The sequence below is a fragment of the Manis javanica genome, chromosome 6 (genome assembly GCF_040802235.1).
Source record: "Manis javanica isolate MJ-LG chromosome 6, MJ_LKY, whole genome shotgun sequence".
In the NCBI taxonomy this organism is placed as follows: Eukaryota; Metazoa; Chordata; class Mammalia; order Pholidota; family Manidae; genus Manis; species Manis javanica.
The window spans coordinates 51,513,711-51,537,289 of NC_133161.1; the positions used below are offsets into that span (position 1 = coordinate 51,513,711).

Genomic DNA, 23,579 nt, shown 5'->3' on the forward strand with positions numbered 1-23,579 from the left:
TAGGTAAGGTGGAATGCAACAATTTGAATGAATCTTATAAACATAAAGATGCCCGAAATGAGAGAGTACGTAACATGTACTCATATATACTTATTTATATAGAGTTTTTAAACAGGCAGAATTAATCTGTGGGTTTAAAAGTCTAGGTGAGGCAACCTATGTGGGATGCGGCGAAGGTAGTTCTAAGAGGAAAGTATATAGCAATAGACCTATTTAAAAAAGGAAGAACAATCCCAAATGAACAGTCTAAAATCACAATTGTTGAAACTGGAAAAAGAAGAAGAAAGGAGGCCCAAAGTCAGCAGAAGGAGGGACATAATAAAGATCAGAGAAGAAATAAATAAAACTGAGAAGAATAAAACAATAGAAAAAATTAATGAAATCAAGAGCTGGTCCTTTGAGAAAATAAACAAAATAGATAAACCCCTAGCCAGACTTATCAAGAAAAAAGAGACTCTACACACATAAAAAGAATGAGAAATGAGAAAGGAAAAATCACTACGGACACCACAGAAACAAATGCTAACAGAATTAAAAGGGGAAATAGAATGCAAGGCATTCATTCTAGGAGACTTCAACACTCCACTCACTCCAAAGGACAGATCAACCAGACAGAAAATTAGTAAGGAGACAGAATCACTGAACAACACATTAGAACAGATGGAACTAACAGACATCTAGAGAACTCTACACCCAAAAGCAGCAGAATACACATTCTTCTTAATTGCACAAAGAACATTTTCAAGAATAGACCATATACTAGGCCCAAAAAAGAGCCTCAGTAAATTCAAAAAGATTGAAACTGTACCAACCAGTTTCTCAGACCACAAAGGTATGAAATTAGAAATAAATTACCAAAGAAAATGAAAAATCCCACAAACACATGGAGGTTTCACAACATGCCCCTAAATAACCAATGGATCAATGACCAAATAAAAACAGAGATCAAGTAATATAGAGACAAATTACAACAATAATTCAACACTGCAAAATCTGTGGGATGCAGCCAAGGCCGTGCTAAGAGGAAAGTATATTGCAATACAGGCCTACCTCAGGAAAGAAGAACAATCTCATGTAAACAGTCTAAACTCACAATTAATGAAACTAGAAAAAGAAAAACAAATGAGGCCCAAAGTCAGTAGAAGGAGGGACATAATGAAGATTAGAGCATAAATAAATAAAATGGAGAAGAATAAAACAATAGAAAGAATCAATAAAAGCAAGAGCTGGTTCTTTGAGAAAATAAACAAAATAGATAAACCCATAGCCAGACTTATCAAGAAAGAAAGAGATTCTATACACATAAAAAGATTCAGAAATAAGAAGGGAAAAATCACTAAGGACACCCACAGAAATACAAAGAATTATTAGAGAATACTATGAAAAATTATATGCACTGAACTGGATAACCTAGAAAAAATGGACAACTTTCTAGAAAAATACAACCTTCCAAGGCTGACCCAGGAAGAAACAAAATCTGAACAGACCAATTACCAGCAATGAAATTGAATCAGTAATCAAAAAACTACCAAAGAACAAAACTCCCAGACCAGATGGCTTCATCACTGAATTTTATCAGACATTTCCAGAAGACATAATACCCATTCTCCTTAAAATTTTCCAAAAAAAAATAGAAGAGAAGGGGAATACTTCCAAACTCATTCTATGAAGCCAGCATCACTCTAATACAAAAAACAGGCAAAGACACCACAAACTAAGAAAACTACAGACCAATATTCCTGATGAACATAGATGCAAAAAAACTCAACAAAATATTAGCAAACCTAATTCAGAAATACATCGAGAGGATCATACATGATGGTCAAGCGGGATTCATCCCAAGGATGGTATATCATTTGAAAATCCATCAACATCATCCACGACGTCAACAAAAAAGGAGGACAGAAATCACATGATATCTCAATACATGCTGAGAAAACATTTGACAAATTCAACATCCATTCATGACAAAAACTCTCAACAAAATGGGTATAGAGGACAAGTACCTCAACATAATAAAGGCCATATGCGGCAAACCCACAGCCAACATCATACTTAATAGTGAGAAGCTGAAAGCTTTTCACCTAAGATTGGGAACAAGACAAGGATGCCCACTCTCTCCACTTTTATTCAACATAGTACTGGAAGTCCTAGCCATGGTAATCAGGCAACACAAAGAAATAAAAGGCATCCAGACTGGTAAGGAAGAAGTTAAACTGTCACTGTTTGCAGATGACATGATATTGTACATTAAAAACCCTAAAGAATCCACTCCAAAACTACTAGAACTAATATCTGAATTCAGCAAAGTTGCAGGATACAAAATTAGTACACAGAAATCTGTTGTATTCCCATACACTAATGATGAACTAGCAGAAACAGGTATTAGGAAAACAATTCCATTCACAATGGCATCAGAAAGAATAAAATACCTAGGAATAAACCTAACCAAGGAAGTGAAAGACCTATGCCCTGAAAACTACAAGACACTCTTTAAGAGAAATTAAAGAGGACACCAATAACTGGAAATTTATCCCATGCTCTTGGGTATAAGAATTAATATTGTCAAAATGGCTGTCCTAAAGCAATCTATAGATACAGTGCAATTCCTATCAAAATACTGACAGCATTCTTCAACGACCTGGAACAAATAGTTCTAAAATTCATATGGAACCATAAAAGACCCCGAATAGCCAAAGCAATCCTGCGAAGGAAGAATAAATTAGGGGGGATCTTCCCAACTTCAAGCTCTACTACAAAGCCACAGTAATCAAGACAATGTGGTACTGGCACAAGAACAGACCCAAAGATCAATGGAACAGAATAGAGAGCCCAGATATAAACCCACACTTATATGGTCAATTAATATAAAGGAGCCGTGGATGTACAATGGGGAAATGACAGCCTCTTCAACAACTGGTGTTGGCAAAACTGGGCAACTACATCTAAGAGAATGAAACTGGATGACTGTCTAACTCCATACACAAAAGTAAACTCAAAATGGATCAAAGATCTGAATGTAAGTCATGAAAGCATAAAAGTCTTAGAAGAAAACATAAGCAAAACATGAGCGACTTCTCCATGAACATATCTCCATGGTCAAGGGAAACAAAAGCAAAAATGAACAAGCTTTTTATCAAACTAAAAAGCTTTTGTACAGCAAAGGACACCATTGGTAGAACAAAAAAGGCATCCTACAGTATGGGAGAATATATTCATAAATGACATCCAATAAGGAGTTGACATCCAAAATATATAAAGAGTTCACGTGCCTCAACAACCAAAAAGCAAATAACCCGATTAAGAAATGGGCAGAGGATATGAACAGACACTTCGCAAAAGAAGAAATTCAGATGGCCAACAGGTGCATGAAAAGATGCTCCACATCAGTAATCATCAAGAAATGCAAATTAAACCACGATGAGATATCACCGCACACCAGTTAGCATGGCCACCATCCAAAAGACAAACAACAACAAATGCTGGCAGGGATGTGGAGAAAGGGGAACCCTCCTACATTGCGGGTGGAAATGTAAATTAATTCAACCATTGTGGAAAGCAGTATGGGGGTTCCTCAAAAAAGCACAAATACAAATACCATTTGACCCTGGAATTCTACTCCTAGGAATTTACCCTAAGAATGCAGGATCCCAGGTTCAAAAAGACAAATGCACCCCTATGTTTATTGCAGAACTATTTACAATAGCCAAGAAATGGAAGCAACCTAAGTGTCCATCAGTAGATAAATGGACAAAGAAAAGGTGGTACATATACACAATGAAATATTATTCAGCCATAAGAAGAAAAAGAAATCCTACCATTTACAATAACATGGATGGAGCTAGAGTGTATTATGCTCAGTGAAATAAGCCAGGCGGAGAAAGACAAGTACCAAATGATTTCACTCATCTGTGGAGTATAACAACAAAGCAAAAACTGAAGGAACAAAACAGCAGCAGATTCACAGAACCCAAGAATGGACTAACAGTTACCAAAGGGAAAGGGACTGTGGAGGGTTGGTGGGAAGGGAGGGATAAGGGGATTAAGGGACATTATGATTAGCACACAAAATATAGGGGAGGGCTCGGAGAAGGAAGTATAGCACAGAGAAGACAAGTAGTGACTCTGTTGTAGAAATCTGTTGTATTCCCATACAATGTAAAATTCCAGTTTACATTGGGAGTAGTGACTCTGTAGCATCTTGCTATGGTTATGGACAGTGACTGTAATGGGGTATGTGGTGGGGACTTGATAATAGGGGGAATGTAGTAACCACAATGTTGCTCATGTGAAACCTGAGCATAAGATTGTGTATCAATGATACCTTAATAAAAAATAAAATAAGAGGCTTTTCTGCTAAAAAAAAAAAAAAAAGAAATAAAAGTCTAGGGGAGGGGTAGTTACTATCAAGAGGTACTGATGTACTACTGACTTCTGGGGCACAGGAATTTATGTCCTAGTTCTGTATTTGGGTGTGTGTGTTCACCTTGTGGAAATTAATTGAGACATATACTTAAGATTGGGTACTTTTCCATAATTACGTTAAAAATAAAAAAAAGAAAAGTAAAGCTCCCTCAAAATAGTTGAATGAATGAATGGATGCATGGGTGGATGGATAGATAAGGTGGAAAATAGCTTTGTTTGCTGTTATTGGTTCACCACTACCCCTGACTCTCTGCTCCAAATCACATCACAAAGTCAAGGACTGGTCTTTTCTCAGGACTGATTCATAATAGCGACTGAGAATTTATTGCGTGATTGGTAGGATTTAATACTCAAGATAATCTGTGCATGGCTGAGAGATACTGTGTGCCTTTATTCTAAAAATGTTTTAAATATTTGTATTTTTTAAGAGGGTGAGGTGAGTGAGGTGCATATTTCCAGCATCCTTTTCATTCTGATGCAGAAATATCAGCTTGGACAAGGACTGCCTGCTCACTTTCCTCGCTGTTTGGTGCTCCTAAGCCATTACTAACCTCACGGGTAACAGCTTAATAAAGACCTCGACAAAGTGCTTTTTCACTTTTCCAGTTTACATTGGGAGATGGCAAATACATTCCCTTTGGAAACGTGTCAGTTTTTTCTTTCCCATGTGTACATCAGAGGAAAAGTGGGAGGGGCTGGGGAGTGGGGGTGCAGTGTTGGGGGGGTTCTGGGTTCGCTCCTTGTTCAGTGGCTTTATTAAGCAGGTTTAGATCCAGTATTCCTGAGCTGAAGAGATGGGTACTGGCTTTGCTGAAAGGTTTCTTAAGTAGCTCGATTCCTTCTTCCACCCTCTCCTCGTCAACTTTCAGAGCTTTAGAGAAACTGAATGGCTTCCAGTTGGAGAATTTCACACTGAAAGTGGCCTACATCCCTGATGAAACGGCTGCCCAGCAGAGCCCTTCGCAGCAGCCCCGCGGGCGCCGCGGGCTTGGGCAGAGGGGCTCATCAGGCCAGGGTTCTCCAGGATCGGCGTCCAAGCAGAAGCCATGTGACTTGCCTCTTCGCTTGCTGGTTCCCACCCAGTTCGTTGGAGCCATTATAGGGAAAGAAGGTGCTACCATTCGGAACATTACCAAACAGACGCAGTCGAAGTGAGTACCTGGAGTGTGGTGGGTGGTACTATTTTTCCCTTTGAGTCTTAATAACACATTGTGTTCTGGTACTTGGTGTCCTTCTGAACATGGCTATGATCCTTTCTTGTATGGTACTTGGGAATCCGGAAAAACCTTGTGATTTGATATGTTAGTGTTCATTTTATATGAATCTGGGGCTAAATCTTAATCTCAAAAAGAACCTCAAGTTTTCACACATGAGTGGAAAACAATGCACTTCTGGTGTGGGGAGGCCCTGATGAACAAAAGGGCAGCTTCTAGGTTGTTCCCTGCTTTCCATTCCCACCGTCACCCCCAGGGATATCTGCCTTTGGTGTTTTCTGGGTCCAATACAGAGATTTTACTTTAGTAAAGAATCATTCACTTATGGTCCTGATTCATCCCATGATTAAGCTACAAAGTTAGAGAGGCTTTTTTTCAGGACGTTGTTTGTTAGTTTTAATTTGTAGATAATATGGATTGGATTATTCTCCACCAAACATTGGAACTAACTTTGTAGGAATAGAAAGCAAGAGCTGTTTGTATTTGCCCCTGTAGCTCCAGTGATGAGCACAGTGCAGCATAGGTAGAAGGCTCTCATATTTGTCAAATGTGTAAAATGACTGTATGTAAATTGTTTAATGCACTTAAAGTATATTCTCAATTTAGACTCTCCAGTGCATTGTATATTAGTAGTTCTGCTTTATTAACTGTCCTGTTCTCTATGTGGAGATTTTGACACAATGAAGCTTGGTGATGAACTCTGTCCTCACTTCTAGTTCTGCAAAGTGCCACCAGGAACATTTCTGGGGCAGCTGCTGCCATATTTCTTGAAGAACTAAGTGTAGGAGGGAGAAGAGGTGGTGTGCAAACCTCTGTTGGGGGGGAGGGAAATGGCCTTGGGTCAGCTCCAGAGGTGACTGGATTATCTTCTTAATTTAGGAAGGAAAATGGTTTCATTTTATGCCCTTGCCTTCAGAGTGTAGGGATTGGTGAGGAGTTCAATTGAAGCAAAGCCTAGATCAGTTTTAACTTTAAATTTGCATAGTTTTAATATTAAAATTTAAACGGCCTCTTGCTTCTCTTGACCCACTGTTATATGCAGAAACTAATTATTAAATAGTTCCCTTCCTTGTTGGGTATCAGATTAGAGTTGTTCTTTTTAAAGCTACTTGTTTCCTTGTCATAGGGAAGAGCTTCTAGGATTTAAATTGAACTGTTTGTTTTATTTGAGGCAGGAAGATGGAGGATGGAGAGGGAAGGGAAGCAATTTTTGTTATATCCGAGATTCATTAGCAGAGCTCTGCCTATGGATTTAATCAGCTCTTGCCATTGAAACTAGATCCTGTATCTGGAATGGTCTCAGAGGGCTACCCTAATCTATAAAGCCACATTCCCTTCTCAGAAGATCAGTTTAATAATCCTTAACACAGTGTAGAGTGGAAATAAAGTAGAAGGAAGGGGATTAACGTGTTACCTAAAGAAGATAAGCAGTATGTAGTGATTGGAGGTTAAAACTGGCTGGAAAGGTGGTTCCTGAGGTTTGGGACTGTTACCTAAGGTGCTGCTTTATTAGTTATTTTCATCCACACAGCCCTTGTTTCATTTCTACATTTCTCTTATTTTTAGTTATAGGTTTTGCTTCTGAGGTAAATCTTCAATTTTCAGTCAAACATTAAGGGAAATGGAATCCAAACCTTTGAATTTATGGGCATGCTGAGGTTGCCATTCTCACGGCCACAAGTTAGTTATGTAGCTCTTTATCTTCTAGTGTTTGAGAAGCCAAAGTGGCTCACGGGTACTTAATTTTCCCCAAACACACTATGGATAGTTGATTTTCTTTCTTATATTCTTTATAAACAGAAGACCTACTTTGTATTTAATTCAAAATGTAAAGTATGCAAGTTAAAAAAAAGGCCATCCTTTATCTCATCTCTGACATATGTAGCCTTTCTTAAATCAGGGATGTCTCTTGACAGGACTTGTTCATACTATCTGCTAACATGTGCAGCTTTAAAAGAGAAACCACATATGGGTTTTGTCACATAAGGCCTCTTACTATGTTGGTATCTGTAATTTTACCATGTATTTTTTTAAAAATGTATGATACTGATTTACTGTTATCTAACCATCTCTTCCTGGTGGGGATTTTAAAGATAATTCCAATTGTCCTTTTATTACAAAGAGTGCTGCGGTGACCATTCCTACACCAGTGGTTTTCAACCAGGAGTGATCCTTCCCTAACCCCCCGCAGACATTTGGCAATGTCTGGAGACATTTTTGGTTGTCATGACCAGTTGTCACTATTGGCATCTAGTGGGTTGGGTAGAGGCCAGGGATGCTGCCAAACATCTTATAACACACGGGGTGGTCCCCGCAACCAAGAATTGATGTGACCCAAAATGTCAACAATGCCAAGGGTAAGAAACACCAGTCTTGGCCATCTGGAGGAGATATTACAAGAGGCAGACTTCTTGGGTCCAGAGATGATGAGCATTTTAGCTCTTATAGGACCTATTAATTTGTTCCACACTCCCACCAAAAGTGTGTGTGGGGGGGTGCTCAGTTACCTATCCTCTTGCCAATGCTTATTTATCTATTAAGATAACTCCAGGTCTGGAAGAAAATGACATCTTGTTTTAATTTGTGTGCCTAAAACTACTGGTGAGGTTGAACATCATTTTGTTCATTGGCCATTTGCTTTTCTTTGAAATTGCTTTTCTTAGAATTGCCACTTCTTTGGGCTCCATTCCTATCACTGTTTGTTGTGGACTTTTCTTTATCAAGGAGGCAAAGTGCAGAATGCCTTAGAAGAGGAAACGCATGAGCAAAATCTCCTCATGTGATGAACAGTGGATATACTGTAGAAAATAACAAGTTTGACCTTGTGATATTCTAACTCCAGCCTTCTTGGCATGAGTTCCAGTTCCTATTTGTTTTAGAGCAAAAGGAAGCCTTTTGTCTGAATCCAGGCCCTCTGATGTGAGAAATTTGTTCTGTATCATCTAAAAGGAAAATTAAGTACATACAACTTGAGCAGAATGAAAGATGCCCCTGCTTGAGGAAAGAAAGGGGAGTATTCCTGAAATTAAAATTTGTCTCTAAGGCATCAATGCTGACAGCTTATCAAGAGTTTATGGTCTTCAGGGAAGTGAGTCATCTACTCCTTGCCCAGAAGTCCTGTGACTTCCAAGTTGGTAGTTTCAGGCTCTGTTGTGAGGCTGTGCTCATGGCTCTCCCGTCCCTCTCTCCCTGTGCCCACCATTAAGAATTGATGTCCATCGGAAGGAGAATGCAGGTGCTGCTGAGAAGTCAATTACTATCCTTTCCACCCCCGAGGGCACCTCTGCAGCTTGTAAATCTATTCTGGAGATTATGCATAAGGAAGCTCAAGATATAAAATTGTGAGTAAAAGGAATTAACCTATGAAGAGCTTGATATTCATGTTTGATTTTGGAATTCTATGGCACAGTTCTTGCTTATTGCCAACAAAGGGAAAGCTGTCCTGAAGGGCCCCAGTGGTTGGCACTGTTGGTATGGTTGTAAAATATAAGTCCTTAAAATTTTTGGTTGTCATTCATGTTTGAATATGCGGTGAGTAATGTCAATGGGTAAAGTCCAGGTGTAGAAGAAGGTGAGTGGGGGAACATAGGATGCCCGTCTAAGGTCCAGAAAGTAGCCCTGAGATTAACCCAAAGCAGGGGCCTCAGTTCCCCCCACCTTCATTCAGGGCTCTTAGAGCTCTGCTCTTGTCACCTGCCCAGCTGCACTCTGCTGGGGCAGGGAGTGTGGGGGTGGGGCAATCCCTAATCCTGGGCTGGGGTAACCTGGAGGTGTATTGGGGTGTTCCAAGTGGGAACTCTAAATATCTCTTCCACAGGAACTTTGAGCAGAGGCTCAGTTCTGTGCTGCACTTCGCATATTAGCACAGTGCTATACTAGAAGTAAAATCCAAAGGATGGTGTTGGACCTAATTACCAGCACTTAATTTGTAGGAACCTTTAAAATATATGAAATATATTTAAGTTACAAGGTCTTAACTTGTCACTATATTAAAAGAGCATAATTATTTTTTAATATGGAGAAAAGTAAAAAGCAGTTCACCATCATCCACACAGTCCCAGTGACATTTTTAAGCAGTGATATGTGTGACTTGGAAATTCAGAAAGGTACAAAATAAAAAGTGAAAGCCCCTCTTCCTGCCCTTACATTCTGTTCTCAAAGTGTAACCACTGTCAAGCTTTTCTGTAAATTCTGCATGTGTCTCCAGATACGTATTTTAAAATTTATACTGAAATCATGCTTTTTTGCATTTGTACATTGTCTTCTGACTTTGAGGATTAGGATTATGGATTTGAATAAAAGGTGTTTTTAAAGATAACAGAACCAAGTATTGGAAGCATATTCCCCAAGATGAATAAGAGAAGACTTCTAAAAATTGACTTCTGTCCAAATACTTGTTAATATTTTTTCCGCCCCCTCTATTCATGCATTGCTAGAATGCAGGCTAATGACCAGCAAGCTTTAAACTCTCCTTAGCTCACTGCTTCCTATGTGGTGGGTAGTAAGTGTTCAGTGAATGGTGTTTTTGCTCCAGAGTGGGTTTCCTTACCCTGATTTCATGACTGTTTTTCCTTTTCTTTTTTTTTTTTCCTTTACAGCACGGAGGAGATTCCCTTGAAGATTTTAGCCCATAATAACTTTGTAGGCCGTCTTATTGGTAAGGAAGGAAGAAACCTTAAGAAAATTGAGCAAGACACAGACACTAAAATCACAATATCTCCGTAAGTGCTACCTTTGCTTTCTTTTGAATCAAAGACTGTTTTGAAGCTGTAGATTATATATTAAGAAGTTTCTCCCATTTTACAGCTGTTTGGCTTAGCCCATACAGCCATTATTGTGCTTCATTTCTCAGACTCAGCCTACTGCCTACTGTCTGTTTCTAACCCACAATAAAAGCATTATCTGTTCCCACTAAACAGGCAGGGAGCACTAACTACTTTATACTCCTGTACCCAAGGTGAAGTGTTGGTCAGATTCTCTAACATATACCTCCAATGTTGGAACATAAAACTCAGTTATTATTCGTTCCTGTGTAGCAAATTGTCCCAACACTGACAACTTCAGATAGTTGCAGACATTTATTCACCTAGTTTCTGTGGGTCCAGTGTTTAGGAACAGCTTAACTGGGTGGCTCTGGGGTCTCTTAAAATTACTGACAAGTTGATGCTCTGGCTGTTGGTGTGAGGCCTCAGTTCCTCCGCACATGCGCCTCCTCCCCACAGGGCTGCGTGGGTGTCCTCAAGACATGGTAGCTGTCTTCCCCCAGAGTGAATTGTCCAAGAAAGAGCAAGACAGAGGCTGCAATGTCTTTTATAATATAGCCTCAGAAATCACACTCTGTTGCTCTTGCGATACTGTTTACACAAACAAGTCAGCTTTGTGCAGCGTGGGAGGGCACTGCCTGTTCCTGGGGAGTGGCTCATCTTGGAGACTGGCTCCCACACCCAGCGTCCATGAATGCTCTCATTATATGGAAAGGTTTTCCTATTTTTTAGGGTGACTATCTTTAGTTTCCATCAGAGTACCCAAAAAAGATGAGGTGGGAAGAGACTGATAAATTAAGGAAGTATGGTGGGAAAAGACGGAGCAACATGTTTGTGTAGCAAGGGGTTTTCAGAGAAGGGGGTGAGAATTAGAACATCTTGTTTGGTTGTAAAGAAAGAAGAAAATCACAACGTGGTGAATATAATCAATGATCGTATCCCATTTTGAATTTTACGTTCAGAAATGAGAGGGTTTTAAGAGAAAAAAATCTTCAAAGCTGTTACAGAAGCATCTGTAAAAGACGTATAATAAGATGCCTGGCAGCGGAGCAGTAGGTTGAGACTGGAAACTAGAACTCCTACTCTAAGACAAATTGTCTTCCTTGTGTAGCTCTTTACATTTTTAGCAAATTTGAGAAAAAGTTAAAGGAATAATCTCCCATTCACCTGGCTCAAGTTTAGCTTAAAATATTCTGCTAGTGGTGAACATGAGAATTTTGACTGGAACATGAAGGAGCTGTGACAGTATTCTATATCCTTTCAATCTATTCTTGGTTTTGTTTTCCATGGAAAGCATCTCTCATTGCTTCCCCACTCAAGGCTGTTGACTGGCTTAAGTGTAAGTGGTTTCAGGTATCATGAAGTGGATTTTGAAGCTTCAGCAGGACCTGGGTCAAACTAGGAGGTTTCTGAACATTGCTGTTGTGTTCTAAGTTTTTAGTTGTCTAAATGGTAATTAGGGACTGTGTTTTGATTTAGTCAAGAAGGATTGATATATATTATTTCCTCCAGCCTACTTTGCTCTGAATTTTGAAATTACTGGAAAAGAGTAAGTTTGGAGACACGAATTCTGGTTTGCCTTTTTGGAATATTTCCATGCTTATTCCTTGCTCAGTGATCCAGAAAATGGAATTGTAGGGGAATGTCAATTATGCCAGAATTGGTCTCTGCATACTAATTAAAAGATGTGCCCATCTGGTTCTTGGTTCCACTAAAATTATACATGTCTCTGGCCATTTTCTTTATATTTCATTCTTAAATTACGAAAAAAGTTTGACCTTAAGTGGTCTCAAGAAGTACACTGTGTTTAAAATGACTTAATAAACTGTGTACACCAGTAATTTTTATTGGGAAGGTGGGAGGGGAAGTGTTTTCTTCTGTCCTGCAGCTTGACAGTTCTTGGATTCATGTCTTTTGGGGCTTACTCATTTTTCATCACGTCTAACCACCCCCTTTTACATATTGCCACCCTCCACAGTTGAGTTTTAATTGCCATCTGCGGCTGAACTATTATTAACTGTCTTCCTCCTATAATTTCCATTCTTTCTCTTTCCCCTCTTTTTCAATCTGCAGATTGCAGGAATTGACGCTGTATAATCCGGAACGCACGATTACAGTTAAAGGCAGTGTTGAAACATGTGCCAGAGCTGAGGAAGAGATAATGAAGAAAATCAGGGAGTCTTATGAAAATGATATTGCTTCTATGAATGTTAGTTTTAATAAGAACCATGTCTTTATTTTGATAAACAGTTTTACAAGATGTTTTCAATTGTATTAATATTGATTTCTTTAATGGTGTCAACATTAGATGTAGTTTCTAGTTGATTTTTAGCACCCTAGTGCCCTGGGTTAGTTGAGAAGACACAGATTTTGACATTAGGCTTAGCTATCTACGATTTTAGCCAATATTTTAGTCTTACTTTGTAATCTGTGAGGTAAGGCCGATACTTATGTTTTTTTAAAAAATATTATCTCCCATACAATGTTAATTAGAGAGAGCTTAGTCTAGTTAGAATGTCAGCTTTAGAGGTATGTAAACTTGGTTTGAATGCCACCTGAACCATTCATTAGCTGCAGCTCTCTCCTCTTGGACAACTTACTGAGTCCACATTTCCTCATGTGTAAAATGGGGCTGCTGCCTACATTGCACCCTATTAGGATAACAGGATAAAGTATATATAAAAGCTATTGTTAAGAGTACAGGTTTAAAACTTGGTTACTCATAAACCTTGGAGATAAAATAACTAAAAATGACAGAACAGTGGTGCAACTAAGGCGAGTAGAGTGAATTTGTGACTCCTTAATAGATGGAATGGTGCTGATGAGCCTGTAACATTTAAAAAATCCACCTTGAGTTTCAAGTAAATGACTGGAAAAAAAATCCTCAGTTGGGCCTGTCATCTGAAACATTATACCCAAAAGAAGGGTAATTTAAAAATTATAGTGCCTTTGTGAGAAGAGCCTATTAGCTAATCATTTTACCCCACATGACTGCCTGCCTACCTACCTTCACATTTTCATTGTTTGTCCAAATGTTTCAGAGTCAGCTGGGAGTAAAACTGACCCCCTACGCCTTTTAAAAAGATTCTCCAGTATGCTCAAGTCCCAACTCTCTAATCTCTACCTTACTTTCTCAACCCTTTCCTTAAGCCAAAGCAAAATCCCCTTTCTGGTTCCTGGATCCAATCCAGAGAGATATTTAGTTGCCATAGTTACATGGGGACAGGACCTGGTTTCCAGAGAGCTTTGACGTTATTTTAGGCCTTTAGACCCATGATTGCCAAATTTTATCCAAGGAGTAGAGCTCTCTTAATAGTTGATTCTGTATATCTGCTTTGCTTTTCAGTGAACATATCTTGCTTGCTTGCTTCTTCAACTAATGCAAGATTTCCAGTCTGTATTCACTGTGTGCCCACAATATACAGAGTACATGTTTGTCTAAGCACTGTGAGCTGGTCATAAAGGAAAAGAAAGCTGTGTTTTCTGCTTTGGCAACCTAGCTTCAGATCAAGTAGGGGGCAAGTGAGCATAAGGATTTAAAAATACCAAGAAATATTTAGAGTTATAAACTATATACTCAAATATAATTACATGGAACATCTGCTTTGTTCTTAAGTTTAAGCCATAAAGTGATTTTTTTTTCTTAGCTAGACAAGAGATCACAATCTGAACATTGTCACTTGTAAATGCTCAATTACACTTGATCTTTTAATTGAAAAATGAAGGGATCTTTTTACCATTGCAGCTTCAAGCACATTTAATACCTGGATTAAATTTGAATGCCTTGGGTCTGTTCCCACCCACTTCAGGGATGCCACCTCCCACCTCAGGGCCCCCTTCAGCTATGACTGCTCCTTACCCACAGTTTGAGGTAAGATAATGTGCTTCGCTTTCTTTATGGTTAAGTGGGATGCAGTCAAAGGGATACAGTCAGACTTTTTCCAATCAAGTAGTGTGACATTAAAAGCTAATTGGGAAATATATTAATGTAAAACCTAGTCCCCATGCTGATCTATCATCAGTTTAGAGCCAACACGTGGGTCCCAGTTCTTGTCTATAGAACCTTCTTAATTTACTCCTTCATAGAGTAGATACATGAGTCATTACTTTTGATGTTTTGGGGTGGTAAAGAGGTCAACATGGTTTTTAAATATCAAAAGAAAAGTTTGAGACTTTGGGAAGGGGTAAAAGTTATTTTTAAATGTTTGAAGGAAAGGTTTTTAAAAGGCTTCCTTCATCTTTCACTTCGGCTGGAAGTTAACTGCTTTGAGAGGTCAATAAAGACTGGACATGTTTTGTGTTTTGAGTGTTCATCCTGTTTAAACGGTGAGCTCACAAATCGTGTGTGTGTGTGTGTGTGTGTGTGTGTGCACATGCAAATGTTAAACAGCTTTTGTGAACAGATTATTATGAAGTAACCTTATGTTTGTACTTGCCACTTAAGAATAGCATTTTCCATGAGGTTGGAAGTGGAAGAGAGGGATAGAATCAAAATAATTGCAGCACAGCAAGCACCTTACACAGTAATTTTTTTAAAAATAGTTCAGAATTCAGTTGCATTATCAATAATTGGAGGTAGACAATCATGTGAAATAAATTAACAACATTCTAGGATCTTCCTTCATGAATTTGTTTCTGTAGCTCTCCCTTCCTGTTAAGCTGTCTTCAGTGTTGAGTGGTAACTCCCAGACCAATTCAGGGAGGTATCCAAGTAGAAGAGGTGGAGGAGTCCATTTTATCATTGCCTGGAATACAGGTGGGTGGACTCAAATGCCACTGAAACTGTACAGAGAGCATAGCTTGCTGAGCGTGTTCATATGTTATCTTTAAGAACCAGTATTTCCTTTGCCTGTCCTTGAAGCCGCCAGATGGTTTGGGGGTCTGAGCTTTGCCCTCCTCCTGAAGTGTGTGCTTCTGCCTTCACCACCACAGCATCGGCAGCTTCTGCTGCACTCATCTGCAACTTTGCACACGTTCAGTCTTGGAAACCACATAGCAAAGCCCATTCATCTAAAGATATAGGTATCAGACTTTTAGTGCCGTATCAAGTGTGAACAGATTCATTATGCGTTACCTGAAGCTTTCCACCACAGCCAAAGCTGCTGTGAAGTAGCTGGCATGTTTGCACCTGGATGCTGCCGGAGCCTGGTGGACAGAGCCGTGGGCTGAGAGCCCCGCCCCACCCCGATCTGCCCTGTGGATGATTCAGTGGCAAAAATTCCATAAGTGAATGGCTAGGGCTCCCTGTGGATTTTTTAATCCACAAATAAAATAACATGAATACTACTTGGATTTAGTTAATTTTCTGATTTAACAATAGGTTCTGTGTAATGGATTCCTGTGTTAGAAAAATTAGGATTGTCTTAAGAGACATGAGATCATATTAAAAACATTTCCAAAGCACTTTTACAATTTTAAATGTCTAAACGATTTAAAACAAGTAGCAATTTTGTCTTATTTTCAGAATGAAAAAAGGAGGTTGGGGATCAATGATCTTTAATAAAGTGAGCCAAGAGTGAATGTAGGGAACACCTCACTGGAATAGGTGGTCCTTCTCCTGAGATTGTAAAATCAAGTCGGTGCTATTTGAAGCAGTCGGTGCGAACGAGACACAGAAGCTGCCAGCAGGAAAGGTAAACACAAGGCAAGGGCAAGAACTCAGACCCGTGAGGGCCCACCTGGTGGCCAGGTCAGGAAAAGGTAGTTCTCATTCTTAAAGGGATAAAATGTGGACAGTCTCAGCAGTCCATGTTCTTTGCAGAATTCCCCTGGGCATTTTACTCTGCATGTGTTCCAGGCAGTGATAGAATGCAATCCCCAACCTCACATCTGGATGTTGCTCTAAGTTGGTGTAGGAGTTACCACTCAAAACACTGTAAATGCTATGAAAAAGGGCAGATCTGTCCTCTAGTTAGAATGGCTGATAAATTGTGGCTGTACCGTGTTTGCTGAAGACAAGTATGTTCTTGTGATTTTTCTGTAGATTGAAACTGACACTGTATTAGTCTTAGATCTTAAAGACTGTCAGGGATTATCCACAGACCTTAAAAGTGGAAAGGAGACATATTTCTGTAATCTACCTTTGTCTTAAAAATGCAAGAAATCTTTGCTTTTGTTGGTTTTAAAAATAGGTCCTCACAATTACCTTTTCATCTCATAAACACATAGATACATAATGCTCTCTTGGATATTTGGTATATGTTTTACAAACTTTATAATTAAAGATAACTACTAATGAGAACATTGTACTATTTTGAACTTTTCCCTTCAAGGAGATTCACATTGATGTTAACCACAATTCTATCATCACCCTTAAGAAATTTGGCACAATACGATTATTTAATATGCACTCCATTATTTAAATCTCCATGGTTACCCCAGTAATGTTCTATATAGCTGTGTGTTTTCAACAAAGAATCCAATCAAGGATCATGCACTGCATGTAGTTGTCATGGGTCTTTAGCCCCCTTTTCATTGCTAACAGGACTCCATCCCCCTGCCCACTCCCTGTTTTCTTTATGGCACTGGAAAATTCAGACCAGTGGTTTTATGGAATGGCCCCTAATTTGGATTTGCCTGGCTCAGGTCATACCTTTCTTAGGGCAGGAATACCTTTGTGTGTCACTTCAGGAAGCAGATAATACTGTGTCTCATTAGTGGTTATGTTTTTTAATCATGTGATTGAGGTGGTGTCTGTCTGATTTCTCTGTGTACCTTTCCCATTTGTGATTAAGAAGTGATCAGTAGTACTTTGAGAACATATGAGTATCTTGCTCCCCAACAGTCTTTCACCCAGTGGGTTTAATATCCATTGCTGACATTTGCCCAAGTCATATATTACTATTTTTTTGTGTTTTTTTATTTATTAACTACAACCTTCTGTAAAGTGTAGCTTTCTCTACTTCCTGCTATAAGGGGAAAATTGTTCTTTGTTATTTATAAAAAATCACCCAGACCCCTGAGGTAGGGGGTGCAGGAGAAAACCAGGCATCATTATTCTGTAAAGGTCTCTAGCTGGGTCCAGTGTGTAGCCAAGGTTAACAACAGCTGCTCTGTTTAACTGATCAGTAATCTGTGCCCCACCTTGAACTTATATGAATCAAAAATCTCCCTCTGGGAGCAGATGCAAGCCCAGAAACTTGTGGTTTTGTAAAGGTCACTTTTTGTTACTCATTGTCAGGAACTACAATTAGGCAAGGAATGTTTAGTATTCTATGGAGGGTGGACTTAAATGTTGGGGGGAAAAATGCATGGGAGACAATATTTGGGATGAGCATATATGCAGCACTCATGTGCGTGCCTCTGCTTAGCTTCAGTGCTCTAAAGTGCGGTGGAAAACTCACCCCTTTTTCTCTGGACCACCTGTCATTTCAACCCATAGGCAACTATCAGGCCAAAAATGTCTGTGGGATGCTGCCATTTGTCTGTTCTCATGCTTCTAAATATATTTTGGCATGCTGTGTGTATCAGGATTAGCTTTGGCTTTGTGCTATAGGCGGAAATGTTTGTTTAAATGAATTTTCCTTTTTCATGAGAAAGGTTGGTGGGTAGATAATCCAATACAGGTAAAGTTCTGCCGTATTGTTTAGGACTGGCACGCTGCTGTAGGCTTAGCGTGCCACTACGCCTCCTGGCCCAGGGTGCCTGCTCAAGCTCCAGACACAGTTTCACTCCAGCCAGCAAGAAGGATGAAGGATCAAAAATTGGCATCCGCCTCATATAAGGAAACTGCCTGAGGATAGCTTTTCACACTTCCACTGGCATGGTGTTTGTCAGAACCTAACCCCTGGCCACAAATACCTGCAGGAGAGGCTGGGAAGAGGTCCATAACTTAATAGATGAATAGATGTTGGGGCCGCTATTTGACTCTGTCCTACTGGGCTTAGCTGTAGTACCTGTTAAGGGGATCTCTCAGAGCCCCGGAGGGAGGAAGTAAGCTTTTAAGTTCTCTCTGAGGGGCTGGTGGGTGGAAGCCCAGGAGAATGAGTTAATTCTGTAGGAGAACCTTCTGTGTTCCAGAGTCCACTCCTGTACATTAATTTTCATGTAAGAAAGAGAAAACACAGTTTTCAAAGAATTGTATTGTGTTTCTTGATACCAATCAAATTCTATGTATGCAACTTCTTGCGGAGTAGAGGTGGGGGAGTATTTAGTTGGACTAGCTTTGCCTTCACTGTCTATTATCTCTTTGCTCTCTTTCTAAAACCCAAATCCCTGATACTGTTAAGGGTATCTAGTGTGACCACTCTTTGAAACCCAAATTAAGTATTGTTTTTAAAGGCAATAATTACATTGGCCAAAGATGTATCCATTTTTTTGCTTGCCATTGCTTCTTACATTTCTTTCTGTTCCCCTTGGCTCCACTTTTCTTCTTGCTGAGGAACCTAGTATTGTAGGTCTGTGAAGGTCTGTGACGACATTTACTTAAAAACTGGGTTAGAGAATTAAAGGCTGGCAGGTATTTGCTCTCAGCGTGAACAATACCCCACAGCTGCTGCTGAGACGGTCGCTGCTCCTTGGACCCTCGCAGGAGTCTGGTCACTCACTCGGGTCGTCTCTATTGCTGGTTCCCTGTAGGTTAGCAGTGAATCTCTGCTTTTACTTTCAATGTATATTTTCCTGGCAAGGAGTAGCTTTTGATGACTAGATGTTTCCAAGAATCTATTTTATGTACAGCTTCTTCTAGAGTTGTCTTATTTTTCTACTCATGTTTTCACTTCTGCCTTGTAACATAAGTAAAACTAAGGCATCTTGTCTTTAGATAAATCCCTTGCCTCTATTCCATTCCAGCATTTTGCCCACTCTTCCCCCCACAACATACTCTTCTTCCTGGTACCTGCCAGGTGGATTTTTCCAGTAGAGCCAAAGCGTTGGTTCTTCCAACAGACAAAAAAGTCTCTAGTTTCTGCCTAGCAGCTGGCTCAGGCAATACTTAATTGGCGAACTTCGAGTTTCTAAATGACGAGAAACTCTTCTTTCAGAAATGCTCCAACAGTAGGAAAAAAGCAATTGGCAGCTAGCGAACAGAGCAAGAGCTGGAATTGGCATAGCGCACACCATCCCTAGTTGGTCTTGGCTGCTTGTGTTTGGATTGGCAGAAGTTGGTCCAAGTGCCGTTGTCTTCATAATTTTGATAGTGTTTTTGGAGTCCTCCCAGAAGTTTCCAGAAGAGTAGTGTAATCTTAAAACTGCTAACTTTCTGCTTATGGAGTAGGCAGGAAAGGTGAACACTTGCTTCTGTCTTAGCCTGTGTAAGGTGCTCTTTAAGAAACAAAATATTTTATGTGTCAGAAGGAATTTTTAGATCAGATGACTGCAGTCTCTTAGTCTTACTCCTTAGGGTTTCTTATGTGGGTGCAGCTCTTTTGTTAGTAACAATTTCAAAGTAAATAACTCATTGCATACATTTATTACCTCTTAAGAGGCCCTGGTTACTTAGTTAAGGAGAGAAATTTTCTTTTTTTTTTTTTTAAGGCTTTCTGTTCAGGTCATGGAGTTGAGTAAACTTAATTCTAGTTCCAGACCAAACTCTATTAAAGCAAAAGAAAAAAAAACCCTAGGAGTATCTATTTTACAAGTCAAAGAAAAACACTGGCATCCTTTAGGTTCCTGGAGGCTGGTCTTGTTGGCTGGAACTCATGTCTCCATGCCTTTGTGATGTCTTAGGTTCTGTTCCCCACAAAGTAAACACAGCTAACCTTACTGTTTGCTCCTTCTTGGAACTCCTCGTGATAGATGATTAGGAATTACTCATTGGCAGACTTCAACAGTTATGCAAACTTTAGTTGAGTAGCTTTGTTCTTCTCTTATTTTAAGCTGTAGCAGAGTCTGCCAAGAAGTCCAAAGGAAGTTTTGCTGATAGGCATTTGGCAGAAGTCCACTGGGAAGCAGCCTGTGTTCTTTAACTGTTCCTCACTTCTGAAGGTGTAGGAAGGTTTCAGGGTCATGTAGCTGAACATTCCCTTAAATGCAAATAATACATAACAAGAAAGGGTAATGCTGGAGATTTAAATCTTTTTTTGTTTGTTTTATTAAGGTATTATTGATGTACACTCTTATGAAGGTTTCACATGAAAAAACAATGTGGTTACTACATTTACCCATATTATCAAGTCGTCCCCATACCCCACTGCAGTCACTGTCCATCAGTGTAGTAAGATGCCACAGTCATGACTTGTCTTTTCTGTGTTACACTGTCTTCCCCATAATCCCCACCCCCCACCGTGTGTGCCAAACATAATACCCCTCTATCCCCTTCTCCCTCCCTCCCGACCCACCCTTCCTTTTTGGTAACCGCTAGTCCTTTCTTGGAGTCTGTGAGTCTGCTGCCGTTTTGTTCCTTCAGTTTTGCTTCATTGTTATACTCCACAACTGAGGGAAATCATTTGGCACTTGTCTTTCTCCTTCTGGCTTATTTCACTTAGTATAGTATCCTCTAGCTCCATCCATGTTGTTGCAAATGGTAGGATTTGTTTCTTTCTTATGGCTGAATAGTATTCCATTGTGTATATGTACCACATCTTCTTTATCCATTCACCTGCTGATGGACACTTGGGTTGCTTCCCTATCTTAGCTATGGTAAATAGTGCTGCTATAAACATAGGGGTGCATATGTCTTTTTGAATATGAGAAGTTGCATTCTTTGGGTAAATTCCAAGGAATGGGATTCTTGGGTTCAGAGATTTAAGTCTTTACAGAGAAAAGAGGCTTATCATAAACCACTATTCTGGCTTCTTAGTTTTGTAAGTAAAAATTAAATTGATCTGCTTTCTGGCTGTCCAAATTCTGGAGTCATGGCTTACTATGCAAAATCCATATAAGAACGGTTTGTACCAGAGAGCAGTGCAGTGATTGTCAAGAAGACAAGATATTTATGTGAGGGGCCTTACAGTCTCCGAAGACAATTTCTTTGAAGTTATTTATGGTCAGGGAGGTGCTTGGAGGAGATGGAATGGGAGCAGAGGGAATGGGACAGTATTCTGAAATGTCTCATCACACTTCTGATACCTGAATGAGTCAACCTTTATTAAGAGACTGTTGGCCAGGAGTATGTGTTGCTGCCTGTCAGCCCAGGGCGCCACCTCCTGGGCCGCCCAGTTTGCATCGGCACTGCTTTTACAGTTGATAGGTCCCATTGCGTCTGTTGTCATTGTCCGCATACCGATTCTTCGTGTCTCCTTGCCCCTTCTTTCTCTTCTGGTCATTTTCACTTCTGCTGACCAGCATTCCTTTCCAAAACTTCACGCACTTTTTAAATTTATCCTTTGTATTGTATTTGTTACCTCCTCCCCCACCCTCACCTCCCAAAGTTAACAAGCAAAAGCATTGATAGCTTTTCATCACTGTGTCAGGAAGGTCTTTTTTTTGTTTAGCTTTGGAGGCTACAGCAAACATCGTTTTGCATCTGAGCTCTTCTCATACCAGTGGTCTTCAGTGTCATCTAAGCTAGGACAATCAGAATGTGTTTGTGAGGCTCTGAGACTTGCTCTAAGGATGATGGCTGTTCCGTTAGTCCTCCAAGGACATTCAGAAGTTGCTCTGTTGAATCAGTCCCAGGAAAAGCAGGTTTAAAAATTTTTTTTTACTAAGGTTTCATTGATATACAATCTTCTGAAGGTTTCACACTGAACATTGTGATTACAACATTCACCCATATTATCAAGTCCCCCCACCACCCCATTGAAGTCACTGTCCATTAACAATATAAGATGCTATGGAGTCACTACTTGTCTTCTCTGTGCTATACTGCCTTCCCCATGCTTCCCCTATGTTATGTTGCTAATCTAATGCCCCTTATTCCCCTTCTCCCTCCCTCCTGACCCACCTTCTCCGACCCCTTCCCTTTGGTAACTGCTAGTCCTTTCTTGGGTTCTGTGAGTCTGCTGTTGTTTTTCCTTCAGTTTTGCTTTGTTGTTAAACTCCACAAATGGGTGAAATCATTTGGTACTTGTCTTTCTCTGCCTGGCTTATTTCACTGAGCATAATAACCTTTGGCTCCATCCATGTTGTTGCAAATGGTAAGATTTGTTTTCTTCTTATGGCTAAATAATATTCCATTGTGTATATGTACCACATCTTTATCCATTCACCTGCTGATGGACACTTGGGTTGCTTCCGTATCGTGGCTATTGTAAATAGTGCTGTGATAAACATAGGGGTGCAATGTCTTTTTGAATCTATATTCCTGTTTTCTTAGGGTATATTCCAAGAAGTGGGATTCCAGGGTCAAATGGTATTTGTATTTGTAGTTTTTTGAGGAACCTCCATGCTTTCCACAGTGGTTGAACTAATTTACATGCCCATCAGCAGTGTAGGAGGGTTCCCCTTTTCTCCACATCCTTGCCAGCATTTGCTGTTCCTTGTCTTTTGGATGTTGGCCATCCTAACTGGTGTGAGGTGATATCTCATTGTGGTTTTAATTTGCATTTCCCTGATAATTATCAATGTGGAGCATCTTTTCATGTGCCTGTTGGCCATCTGAATTTCTTCTTTGGAGAAGTGTCTGTTCAAATCCTCAGCCCATGAAGAGCAGTTTTTACTAAGCAAGTGTATAGTTTTTCTATTAGAGACATGGTAAGTCATCCTATTAATTAATTATATAATTAACTAATTTTTAAAATTAGCTGCTAGGAAGCTTAGAGCCAAATTTGTATAGTAACAACATTTCTGGATTTGTCTTATCTTTTTTGTTCAGGTCTCTATATTATTTCTTCACTTCCTTTGTTTTGTCTTTCTAGATTATATGTATTTTGTAAGCAGCACAAAATGTTTCTGGAACAAGACCCAAAAAAACAAATAATGATAGTCATGGCAAAATACAGTGTGCCAGATTTGGGTGAGTTATGCATTAGATTTAGTTTGATCATTGAAAAAGGTCTTTATCACTGCCGGACCCTGACCCCACGCCACCTCCACCAGAAAAAAGTACTATTTAGGAAAACATGATATGGATGTTCTCAGATAAAAATACTTAGATCCTGTCTTTACCTGGTTAAGATTAATGTATCTGTTTTTAATATAAAGACTAGAATGACAAAATAGATATAACATTGAACACAGTTTTAGGTCAGTTAGTTATGGCCAACTAGCTTTAATTTAGTTGGTCTATCTACTTGTTAAAATAAGAAAGGCTCAAAGTATCCCTCTGGAATAAATGGTATTTGGTAATTGCCTGATA

General features: G+C 39.6%; 2 protein-coding genes across 3 annotated transcripts in view; one reads left to right on the plus strand and one right to left on the minus strand.

Moving 5' to 3' along the window:
* Positions 1-23,579, plus strand: part of IGF2BP3 (insulin like growth factor 2 mRNA binding protein 3) — a 194,936-nt gene that overhangs the window by 158,512 nt on the left and 12,845 nt on the right. Inside the window, exons 6-10 of the mRNA XM_037022344.2 lie at positions 5,295-5,576; positions 8,846-8,980; positions 10,238-10,360; positions 12,476-12,611; positions 14,148-14,273. Of these exons, the coding sequence (XP_036878239.1) occupies positions 5,295-5,576; positions 8,846-8,980; positions 10,238-10,360; positions 12,476-12,611; positions 14,148-14,273 (802 nt within the window). The remainder of the gene's footprint in view (positions 1-5,294; positions 5,577-8,845; positions 8,981-10,237; positions 10,361-12,475; positions 12,612-14,147; positions 14,274-23,579) is intronic.
* Positions 1-23,579, minus strand: part of MALSU1 (mitochondrial assembly of ribosomal large subunit 1) — a 64,857-nt gene that overhangs the window by 8,289 nt on the left and 32,989 nt on the right. The window lies entirely within an intron of this gene.